The sequence below is a fragment of the Aythya fuligula genome, chromosome 15, assembly GCF_009819795.1.
Source record: "Aythya fuligula isolate bAytFul2 chromosome 15, bAytFul2.pri, whole genome shotgun sequence".
NCBI lineage: Eukaryota > Metazoa > Chordata > Aves > Anseriformes > Anatidae > Aythya > Aythya fuligula.
In genome coordinates, this window is record NC_045573.1 from 7,451,461 (window position 1) to 7,464,341 (window position 12,881).

Here is a 12,881-nt window from a genome sequence, read left to right on the forward strand (position 1 = left end):
AAATTTATTCCAGATGTAGTTCTAGGGGACATACTTGGCCCTATCTTTTACTTATACTGTAAATATATGCTGAATTTAATTGAGTAATAATCCAGCTCCAAGAAAACCCACAAAGAATTCATGAAGTTTTGTGGTGCTAGCCACCTTTGATTTGCTCTCCCAGTGCAATAGAGGCATCAGATCTTCCAGAAGCCCCCCACTCCCGCATGCAGAATTCCTCCCTCATTTCCCAGCCTTAAGTGGAAGCACCTGCTGCAGACATCTGTTACAGAACGCTCCCCTTACAATTAGATGAATAATGTCTCCCCTATCACATACTGTCACAGCAGCAACTTCAAATAGAGCCATGAAAGTGGTAGAGAAGTCATTTTAATGACTAAGTAGCTCACATTTAATTTATTTTACAGTTCAACAATGGCCATCACTGACATTCTTTCTACTAAAGATATTGAATCTGCTCTCTCCAGCTGCCAGGGTAAGGAATGGTCTCTCTTCAGCCAGAAGATGCATATCATTTTTATGTCTTAAGATGGCATGCCTGTCATTTTCCCCTTAGATTCCTTCCCTGTGAGATCTCATTGTGGCTACATTAAAGTATAGCCCCTTGAATTCAGAAAGTCTTACAAGTGCACATTTGGTGGGTAACATTCCCCGAAACACAGAGAAGCAATTAAAGGGCCACAGCTTCAGTTAGTACCAAGCTGCCTCTCAATTTCTAAACCTGTCGAAGATGTAACTGGCTATCCTCGTCCTTCAAAATGTAAAGAAAAAGCCACAGCTTGCAGAATCCAATCACCAGCTGTGAATCAATGACTAGTCTCAGTTCTCTTAGAGTTCTTCCCTGGCAGGATCAAGCCTAATTTCCAAATGCTCAGCGAGCTAGTTCGAGACGGCAGCTTACTTAACTTTCTATCAAATTCTTCACCAAAGCAAAAGTGAACATGCAATGTTAGGAGTTGGTCTGCAAGCCACAGCAGCACCCTCTAAATATTTATTATTAATTGCATGACACAGATCGCAAAGATCCTGATTTAGCAGGATGTGCATTGTAGCAGAAAATGTCAAACTAGTTGAAAGGATATGTGGCCACAGGCACAGAGTGATTAAAAAGGGAAACTATTCACTACATCATCTTCCTTGCTACACTGGGGAACAAGAGGAACAGGAGCAGGCTGATTTTTAAGAAAAGACATACATATTCCCCAGGAATACATCCAGTGGGAGCAACTTCAGGGGAAAGCGTTTAAGAGGTTTTTGTTTCTTCCAGCTGCGGATTCCTTCAATTACAAGTCATTCTTCTCCACGGTTGGTTTATCCAGCAAAACCCCTGATCAGATAAAGAAGGTTTTTGGAATCCTTGATCAAGACAATAGTGGTTTCATTGAGGAAGAAGAGCTTCAGTAAGTACTGCTCAGCTGATATATTTCTTTGAACAGTGTAAACCTTTGAACATTCTAGGTGCCCTAGAAGAACCTTGCTGTTATTTTTAAAACAAAATGCAGTACTTCGCCTTTCCTTGAATCTGGGTGGACTTCATCAGAAATTAAGAGCAAGCATTACGTTTTTGTTTGTTTGTTTGTTTTTGGCATGAATTTAAGTTAGAAAATCAGAAATACCAACATGCCAAGGTCATTTAATAGAACAAAACTCAAGCACAGCACTCTACCCTGTTCAATTCCAGGCTGTTTCTGAAGATGTTCTCTTCAAGTGCCAGAGTCCTCACTGCTTCAGAGACCAAGGCTTTTCTGGCTGCAGGTGACATTGATGGCGATGGCAAAATTGGAGTAGAAGGTCAGACTTTTGGCAATTTCGTTGAATTGATGTTTTAAAATGCATGCATTTAGCTGTGTTTAAATGGTAGAATGAAGAATGCATTACAGCAATTTGGCCTGCTACTTTCTGACACAATTTTTATACTAGCAAATAATCCTTTGTTTTCATAGCCTTATTTCTGTTTGGTCTCTATTGCAGTAAAAGCACATTTAAGCCCATTGTAGAACCTGTTCTTTCAACCCATAACAACAGTTTTGGGGTTAATTTCTACAGTGCATCTGATCCATAGACTCATTGTGAGGGATTTTTAAAACATTCTGAACATCTGTTCATTCTCTGCATTTTCATTTCAGCAGTGGATGCTTTGCACTTCTGGTCATATGCCACGTTCACTTTTAAACAACTTCCAACTACATAAATTTATTCATCTACCACTTTCCAAGGCTGGCCAGTGTTACCAAGTGGATAATTCAGTAAAGTAACACTGGTATTTTTTTATTATTATTTTTTTTAATCTAGAACTGCTACAAGGTGGCACATAATTTTCTGCTGGAGAACTATCTGATATTTGCAAATTTCACTGGGCAGTCCTGTGAGAAACCAAATCAAATTCCTCACGAAACCTCACAGAGATGATGTGAACCAGCCAGGATATTTCTTTTAGAAATTGCAGCAGAGGAAAATAGGGCATTAGACATCATGTATTAGAGATGAAGTCACTGAAAACAGGGCTGTCTTAGCTGAACTAGGACAGGTGGCAATAACTCCAACAGACACACGTGCTAATCTTAGCCAGAGTTTGGGAGGAGAGAGAGACACTGTTGGAGGAATTTGCTTCAGCAGCAGCTTTTGCTGCTTCTGTTTATGAGTCCCAAATAGAGCATTATATTACGCTTAGATATTAACCATCAAATTTCCCATTCTGAAGTTACGTCACTACTAATATTTTTTCTTTTGAGTAATACAATAAAAAAAAAAAAAAAACCCTCACATTGAAAGCTACAGGCTTGACCTAATTAATTCATTCTCTGCAGCCTTAGCTATTATCAGATTTTGTAAATGGGTTAAAGATAGTTTACTTTTAACTCAGGATTTCCTACAAATATGAATTTACACTCCTCTCTGCACATATTCTTTTTAAGGAGTGAAAAATCTGTCACGCCCCCAGAATCCCAGTTTAGCAGTAGCTTGTGCAGTGTTATAATAACTTTGGGAGCCCTCCATGGCTAGGAGTTTAGGACATTTTTATCTACCTTTTTTAAGGATGTTAATAAGCACTTTCATCTAGTTTTATTCCCTGCCTTTCTCTTTTTTTTTTTTTCCTGACAGAATTCCAATCTCTGGTGCAGGCATAAGCAGCATTAGACCAAAGGCAGCCTTGGACTGACTCTTCCAATTACCTCGTCCAACAAGCACTTCGCACTCAGCATGTGTTTGTACATTTTTATATTGTTTCAGGCATTAGCAATTCCCCGTACACCAAGTTCACACACAGGATTGCTGAGAAATCTTGCAACGTACAGATGTTTTGGTGACACGGCATTGTTACGTTTCCATTGTAAAGAAGGCACTTTGTCATTTTCAACTACTCCTAGTGTTGAAATCATGGCTGGAAGATGGGACAAAAAGAAACATTTAAAAAATCTGGGGAAAAGCTTTTTTTTTTTTTTTTTTTTTAATTTATTTTGGTTTTGTTTAGGTTTTCCATCTCTGTACTTTACCATGCTGACTTGCCAGACACAGTTTTGATGTTCTTAAACAATATGACATCTTTGAAAGCTTAATTGTCCTGATTTTGTTGAGTTTTATTTCTACTTAGTTCTCTGATCCTTTAGGAAAAGCAATGCTAACAAGATAGCCAAAAATAATTTATATTCAGTTCCAGACCTGAGACTCTGAGAAAAAATTTAAGAGGAGCTGACACATAGCTCAAAGCATGGAATAAATTTGTGGGTAATTTTACAAAATGAAGTACTAGGCTACAGCATACATCGTCAGAAAGTGTTTATAACCTAAAACGTAACTCTCCCTCAAGAAGATTTATCTTTCATGAAACCTAAGGCAGCTGTGAGACAGAGGAGAAGGTTCTAATCCCACATCTGACACTGTCACAAGTCACACTGCCTTGATGACATGGGCCAGGCCTGGAGGTTTTTTTTGTTAATCATGAGCATGTTGCTTGTTACCTCTTCATACCTACTGAACAATAATACTTTGTCACATTTGTGAATGTCTGTGTTCACTACAGATGAAAAACAGCCAGCCTTGCTATTTGATTATCTTAAAGTGAAGCAGAGTACAAATACTATCTGTCTTATGCAGCTAAGTAACAGCCATTACTCAATTATTTCGTTTATTATAATGAATAATCATCTATATAACCCATTATATTAGCAATTTACGTAAGTATGAAAATTACAAAGAACTAGTCTTTCCTTTGGTAAGTGTCTTACATGGTTTAGAGCTAGTTAGAGCATTGTTTTCATTAACGAACAAAGTAAATATTATTCATGGCTAAATGCAGAGTTCAGTAGACTGAGTAGATGCTGTGCATTTCTGGATGAGTGGGTTGGAAATTTCCCCATCAACATTTAGTTGAGACCTCTCCCATCTACCATGACTTGGTTCCAGCTCAGAAGTAGACTGTCATTTTAATCCTCCCTGCTGAAACTGGGTGATAATTATAACATAATTTGGCAGCTGTTTTGAAGAAGAGCAGAAACAAAGCCTGCTGGAACTTTTATGTAACATTCAGTGCTGGCATTTCTATGAATTGCGAGATGATTATGTGAGGCAAGTGCAGCTCACTCATACCCAGGCATGTAAGAGAGCTCTTCGGCAGATTTAAGACTGTTAATGCAAAAGAGGAATTCTAGCAATCAGATTCACTGAAGCCTTGGCAGAATTATAATGAATATAAATCTTAATTCTATCCCCAGTGCCTTTGATGTTAAATCTGGGCTTAAATTATAGCTGCTGTTAAATAGAGCACTGAAATATTTTGCATAATGATGAGACTAGTGGTTCCTTTTACCTTATTCATTTTCCTATCTGCTGAAGAAACAAGCCAGAGCAATCCAGACCTGCAGCAGCATACAGATATAACACACACATTAGCTCTTCACACTGCTAATCATTAAAATATCATGTCATTAATTCACAAGCAGATGGCACACACAATACACTAAGTGACAAGCCTGACATTTTATTCGTTGCACACCTGAAAGTCTCACGTGGAATGCAAGAAATGCAAGACTATCCTGCATTTCAGAGATGTTAAACAACTGTACATCAGTCCCTTCTGTTGCCACAAGAGGGGAATTAAGTACTTCTATGAATTAGGCAATTTTCACACATATTGCAACTTTAAGTAAAACTTAGAGAACTTTCTTCATCAGAAAATCCATCCTTCTTAAAACAGTAACTCCCAGTAACAAGATGAGTTTTAAATTTTACTGAAGCCATCCAGCCATTTCATTAAGAAATTACAGTAAAACTCTAAGTCCTCAATTTTTAAAAAAGCTCATAGCCTGTTCATCAAAAACAATGCTTGGGTCCCTGTTAAATCTTCTGCTGGCCCTAGGAAGCACATTTTTAGAGCTGAACTAAATTAGAAGAGAATAAATTCCAAAAAGAGGAAACAACTTCTTTTGTGTGACAGACATTAACAAATGAAAACAATACCGCTCATCTTCCATTTAAAGACATACTTTTACCAAGTATGGCACTACACAGACATGTAAGTGCCAACAGCAATCGACTACACAGAAAACTGAAAAATCATCCTTAACCTTTATTCTATATCCCAGATGATGCACCCAAGGAACGTACCAATTGTCACTTAATGCCCGTTGCTTTGTAGCATATTGTCACAGAATAAACCAAACAGCAGATGTAAAAGGAAAGATCACATCATTCATTCACCAAACTACAGAAATTTATAAAAACATCTGTAAAGTAAAATTTTCTCGGAAGGTTCATTTAAATTAGTTTAAGTTCAGCCGGTGGCGGCCTTCAATTTTTTTTTTAGGGAATAGCAAGGAGTGGTCTCTGGACTTCACACTGCCATAGTGCTAGAGAAAACCTTTGTTTGCAGGATGTCTATATGGATGCCATCTTAAGTAGCAAAGAGACGAATGGTGATTTCACAATGTTACCACAACCAAGGCACAGGATCACAGAGTAACCTATGCCACAAGAGAGTTCTGGTGGTCACTAGTGCAATCCCCTGACCACAGGGCCAACTTAGATCATACTGCGCTAAGATGAGTTTGAGTATCTTCAAACATGGAGGCTCTATAACCTCTCTGATCAACCTGCTAAGTAAGGATTAAATCCTCTGCATCAAGCTTTTATGAATAAAGTACACAAATAAAACACTGATGAGCACACAGTTAAAACCCATATTCTATTATACATTGTTTATGCTACATCAAATCAGAAAGGATCTAACAACACCCCGCATAACACACCGATAATCTGTTCTCGGTTTCTAGAGTAATTCCATCCTACTCAGTGTAATACTGCTTCTTAATTCCCAGCATGAAGGAAATTTTGTTTATATGTTTTACCTCCACTTAAGACAATTCATTATTGACCCAAAACACAAGCAGCAGATCTGGGTCCCACTGAGCCCAATGACTGAGTTTTCAAACACACCTCAGCTGCATACATAGTCCCCTCGTTACCATTAGGAACAGTTTAATCTCTAATCCTCCCAATACCTCTTGCGAAATAAAGACTTACTATGCTCTCTTAAAGTGGGAAATCAATACATTTTGAATCAAAGAATTTTGATCATCCTACACAAGCTCTTACAAGAAGGATGTGGCGGGTCAGGGTTTGGAAACCTATTCTCAAAACCCAGGCTATTGCTCCAGACACTGAATGTACCATCTCTCAAACTAAAATTTGGTTTGTCCTGATAAAGAAGGGATAAAGGAGCAGAACCATGCTTGCAAAGATAAAATCTCCTGATATATGGAAGCTGGCTGCCTAGTAACTCTTATGTTGCTAGGGAATACTCCAAGTAATTTTACCACCACACTATTCATTTGGAAATCACGACCTAGGGCCATTTGTAAACTACAGATTCAGTTTCAGTTCTCCAACTGTTCAAAATCTGGCGTTCATTTTCTAACAAGAGGAATGAGAGAGCACAGAAAGGGCAAGGGGATGTCAGAACATTTGTTACATGCACAGACTGGTAAAGTTTCTTCTTTGAATTAGCAGCCAGCCCATGTGGAAAATCTTTGATGCAGCATCATCAGAGGCGCCTGGAGCCCTTCACCCAGTGTGGGCAGAGGGGGCCAAGGCTGGATTCATTTCCTGGAATGGGTTACCGAAATAGATACATCTTGATTAAATCCCTGAACAGACACGTACATAACATTTTTATGCTTAGTTGCTTGTATTTTTACAACATTATAATAAGTGGGTGCAGTGGAATCTGAACTTATTCAGTGTTCGTATTTTATGAAACTGAATTTCCACGTTACTTTTGCTTGCAAGCACACACAGAAAACATTAGGCTGGTATGGACTTTCAGGAAAACTTTCTGCACAGAAGGCCTAAGGAGCACACTGTCGAAGAGATGGGATATGGTTGCTCAATAACTTTTGATTTGCTTATCAACAGGTCTTATACTCATGAAAACAAGAAAATCAGAGCTTCTGTGTATCAAGCTGCAGAAAAGAAAATCAAATTACCACATTGGTAACTATATAGATTTATATTTTGCAGTCTTTCAGTTGTGGTTTGGTAAATTAGATTTTTTTATTTTAAATATCAGTTCTTTCCCCTTCTATTCCTTCCCTATGAATGCCCACCTGTGAACCCATTCTCATTGTTTTTTGGTTCCCTCTCATCCAAAATAATCCTGGAGATTTCATGGCTGCACACAACTGTCTTTGGTGCCATCTACAGGCAAACTCTAATCAACTACATAAACACTCAAAAAGTTGTATCAATAAATGCTTTGTAATCTCAGCATGGTCTTCTGACAAGAACTGCTTCTTGAATGCTCAGAAATTCCAGCACAATTATTAGAGAATTATATGGAATCTCTGATCCCATGCCATATTCTCAATTATTTCCTAGGAATTTGACCCAAAGGCAAAACTAGATTCCCAGACAGAAAGACTGGATCATTAAATTTATATATTCTCCAGTTCAGGATAAAAAGTCTTTAAAAATAACTTGCTCAGTTACTTTTATACAGTCCAGAAAGCTTTGCTTTCACAATGTTAAATTTACCATATAGCATAGGTTTAGAATAACACTCCTTGCCTGACTTCATCTTTTGAAGAAACAATCCAAGAAAAACTAAGAAGTGCAAGATGAAGCTTTGTCTGTATTTCCACGTATATGACTGCTGAGAGAAAAGACAGCAGCTTTATGTTACATTGACCAGGTGTTAGGATTTATGTTATATGTAATGGCATTACTCAAAGACTATCTAAACCTACAACAGTACTCTATGCATATCTATAAATATGTGGGTGTATAATGTTCACCCACAGCTTTTTACACCATTTTAATTTCAGCCTTTTCTCAAGGCCACTGAGTTCGAACAGATTTCATTAGATTGCCAAATGGAGGACCCAGCAAGAAAAAAGTTACAGCTTGTGCTTGGCCAGTGGTCAAATCCTTATGAAAATATATCTTCTCAATACAGAAAAGAAGAACCAAATATTACTGATTCCATTGCTCACATCTTCACTTCTTACCTTTAACTGGTGCGTAGTGCTTTGTGCTGCTGAATGACTGACAACCATCATACTATAAATGGACACATTTACTATTATGATTTAAAATGTGTACCATGTAGTGAATTAATACTGAGCAAAACGTCTTCAGTATTAAACTTTTATAGTCTGACGTACATATTGCAGTAATTGGGTAACCAACCTTTATGTATGAGCTTATTAAAAATACCTCGGGCTGATTTACAATGACAAGTTTTATCTACATGAGATTCTACTTGCATGTCAGTTATTCTTACTACATTTGTATCATCGTAGCATTATTTGAAGATTATTAAGGCAATTACAGGAGTAATGCTTCATGGGCAATTAGTGTCAGGATTGGACGCTTGGAAGTCAAGATCTACAATGAAGATGTCCATTTGCAGCTATCATTTCAGTAGAAAAAAAAGTTCATTCACAGCTCAAAAATCACTCACTAGACTATAAATAAGTGCAAGTGAGACGATTTACTTTGATGTCACCACCTCATATATTGTGTAAAACACCATGCACATTCCTTTGGGATATAAATATCAATCTGATTAGCTAGCAGGTCTTGTTAGCCACAGTAACTTATCCCCTAGGGTATGTGAGCCATCACGTGGCTCCAGGACTTCTGTAAAAGGTCAAGAGAGCTTAACTGAGATCTGTATAAGTCATTATCTCTGTCATCTGAAAAATAATCAAGTCAAGAGGACTCTGCAGACCTTAAAGATTTTTCTGTTCTTGGTGTGCGAAAAACTAAGCAGCAAGGTGAACTGAATCTTTCCTCTGGGAGCTTTTCAAGTCATCCCAACAATCCATGCAAAAAAAGCATGGAAATAACCAAAGATTCCACAATGTCATGCGGTTCTATAAATACATTTGGTTTCATCCTCAGCTTGTGCACCTGAAGCCATAACTAGAGATAACACCAAAGCAGATGCACTGCGGATGGAATAGCCTGCTCCTGCAGGGCAGCTCCCTTGGCTTGCGCTGGGACCTACATTCCAAGTGTCCCACTAATCAAACCTGGCTGCCCATGAGGCAGCGTCAAAGGCTGATAGAGCAAGATCAATGTGAACAAGATAATTGTGAACTCTACCTAATGTTATTTATCATTTTACAGTAGCATGGCTCTTGCTGACAGAAGCTGAAATTGCTGCTGGCCTACAGAGTTGCCAAGGTAAACTTTTACTTTTAATTTTATTTTTTTCCGGTTTATATATCAAATTCGTCTTTATGTGTTATGATTCAAGACCCTCTTCTTTTCCTACCCTTAGTCTCACCAAAGAAGGAAGATTTTCCACTGAGTTCAAAAGGATTTCATAAAGAAATTCTGAAATAGTTGGAAGGATTGAATCAGGCTTAAATTTTTACAGCTATTACCAACAACTAACTCCAAACGCTTTCATGACTGAAGTATGTCTCACATCTTTTTCCTCTCATCTTTAAGACTTTTCCTGCAGAACTTCTCAGTCAGTGCCAGAGCTTTGACTGATGCTGAGCCCACGGCATTCCTGGCAGCAGGTGACAGGGATGGAGATGGTAAAATCGGAGAGGATGGTAAGACTCCCTTTATGGAATGGAGTAATACCTGCTGTTGAGACTTCCTAGTGACTAGCTCTAGGCAGCTGCCATGCTCCCTACGCTGGCTGTTACAGATCTGATTCTGAGGTGCTCAGCTCTGCTCCATCGTAAAAAGGATTTAACACAGGACTGTGTTTGTATTTTGCCCACAGCTCTACGTAGTCAGTCCCTTTTTTCACCTGCAGAGATTTCAGAACTGGAATACAAGCTTATATTTATAAAAACTTAGTATATAATTTCATTGCTTTGTTATTGAACTATTGATATGACACTTAAATGCAACATTTTTTATGTTTTAAATATCTATTATGAGTACACAATATGGTACATTTAAGGAATGATTATCAGATAAGAGATACAGAAAATACTTTTCTGAAGATGCAGTTATAACATATGGTGTCATTTTACTGTTCTTTTCTTTCTTTTTCAGAGTTTCAAGCCCTCATCAAATCTTAACATACACTCAAAAAAAAAAGACTAATATCTGTGCCAAGAACAATCTTTCCCATTGGAAGCACATTATTTATTTATACATTTTGTACCTTGAAAGGTCACGAGCAATTATTAGCGCGTGACTGCGTATTGCTAAAAAACATATGAAGTAGCATAAGAGCGTAAGTACTACTTAAACAATGTTCCCCAATGTTTTAAGCAGAAGCTCGTTATACCACTGGGAGACTGAATGGGAGTCCACTCTGTTCATCTGAATTTTGGTCTTTACAGACCCTAGTAAAAATGTTAAGAGCAGGAGAAATCAAAAGCATCCCTGTGGGCCATTTAATTTTCAACATTTGCATAATAGCTAGCATATGCTGTAAAAAACTTGAATTAATAAAATTTCTGGGTATAAAAATTGATTATGCTAACTGGTGATATTATACTTGCATATTCAAGAGATGTATTTATAAACCATATGTTTTTACGTCATTCTTTATGCAACTGATTATGCTTCATAAACTAATTAAATGACAGGACTTAGTGTTAATTAAGCTGTTAATTTTAATAAAAGATCAAGTGGATCAAGATGAATCCAGATTACTGAAGCAGAAATACATTTACAGTTCTGCCAGGAATAACTCATCTTCACGTCCACCTGATGGCACTATTGCTCCACTTGAAAGAAGTTAAATCAGTATTCTGTTCGAATTAATTCAAGCCAGAACATTACTAGTATCCCGTCTGTCCGCTTATGTTTATGACTCAGTTTTGCCAGATTAAATTATCTCTGAACACAGAACGATAAAATTTTTGTTTTACAAAGGAGTGGACCCTGTCCCTCAGAATCTGGGACCTGGATGAAAGTCAGAAGTAAGGTCTGTGGTGCTGGTTTGCATCAGGAGAATATTTTTTGGTGGGTCCACTGAGGACACTGAATCCCCTTTTGTGGCAAATCCTATGTGCAAGGCCCTTTCTTATCCCCTGTGCTAGACAAGTTAGTCAGCAGATCACATATGAAGCATACCAGCTGTACTTCACAGAATCACAGAATTTCTAGGTTGGAAGAGACCTCAAGATCATCGAGTCCAACCTCTGACCTAATGCTAGCAGTCCCCACTAAACCATATCCCTAAGCTCTACATCTAAACGTCTTTTGAAGACACATCATTGCACCAAGAAACAAAAGACCATGGCCTGGGTCCGCCTGCACAGAGCCAGGAGCCCAGAGTTCCTCTCTCTTTCAGCATGAGACTCAAAAGTCTGCACACAGACAGCCAGAACAGAGATTCTGCATCTTTTAATCATATCAACAGAATTTATACCACAATCAGTTCTTGTATGATCAAGGTAAAGAGTATTAATTGCTACCACGATTCTAAATTGCTAATTTTTCCCCAGAAATCTTCTTGAAGGAGAAGTGTTTTCCAGCCCTCAGAAGTGTAACTGCAGGCAAAGGGAGCTGCATTTTGGATACAGTAGCTAAAAAGCACTTTGAAAACTCAAGTCCCAGCCTCCATATTGACACATTGGGGCATGTTGTCCCAGAGTAATCAATGCTTTTCTCCATCTCATAACTGAGCATAACACAATGTCCACACCTCATAAGATAAGTAAATGCATAAATATTTGTGAAAAAGGTGTCGTAAAATGAAGGGCACCATAGAAAAAGCTTACTATGAAATTAAGATTTTTTTTTCTTTACAGACAGATTGAAATAGCAAGAAGTAAATAAGGAATGAGAAAAATGCAAAATTCCAGTCAGTTCACATTAACTGAACTTCATCCAGTTTGAGCACTGTCTACATTAGGGTTCCGGTTAAAATGTAGGAGTGTGATGATGTTATCACAATTTTGCCATAATATACACACAGCTGTCAAATTAGGTTACAGAAGTTATCTAATTGCTATCAGTACTTACCTAGGCATTACAGTCTTTATGTTCTTTTTAGACTTACGTATATGATAAAAATAATTTGAATACAAACACCCCTCTAAAAAACACACAAACACACAAACAGACAAAATAAACCTGTCTTTTACCATTTGGAAAGGAAAAGATTTGGAACTCTTTGAAAGGTCCTTCTTTGGGCATTAATCTTGCCAAAACCTGTCTGACTGTCTCAGATGGCATTTCTTGGAGCTATTTAAGAAGTTGTTTTAGTACTTGTGGACCAAAATCATAATTTCAAAATTATGTGCTAATGCTATAATGGTACTGATGCATAACCTGCTTATGGCAAGACATTACAGAGAAGCAGGAAAATATTAATACGATGTTGGGGATCAATACAATGCTGGGGAAATTACAACAGTACCAAAAATTAAAGCATGCTACATGACTTTAATGAATACTCA

General features: G+C 37.8%; 1 protein-coding gene across 1 annotated transcript; it reads left to right on the forward strand.

Moving 5' to 3' along the window:
• Positions 1-414: 414 nt before the first annotated feature.
• Positions 415-3,145, forward strand: LOC116495451 (parvalbumin, thymic). The gene is made up of 4 exons (XM_032197914.1): positions 415-475; positions 1,268-1,400; positions 1,682-1,791; positions 3,103-3,145. Exons 1-4 carry the CDS (start codon positions 415-417, stop codon positions 3,126-3,128), a joined length of 330 nt encoding a protein of 109 aa, XP_032053805.1. The 3' UTR covers positions 3,129-3,145.
• The last annotated feature ends 9,736 nt before the right edge of the window (positions 3,146-12,881 follow it).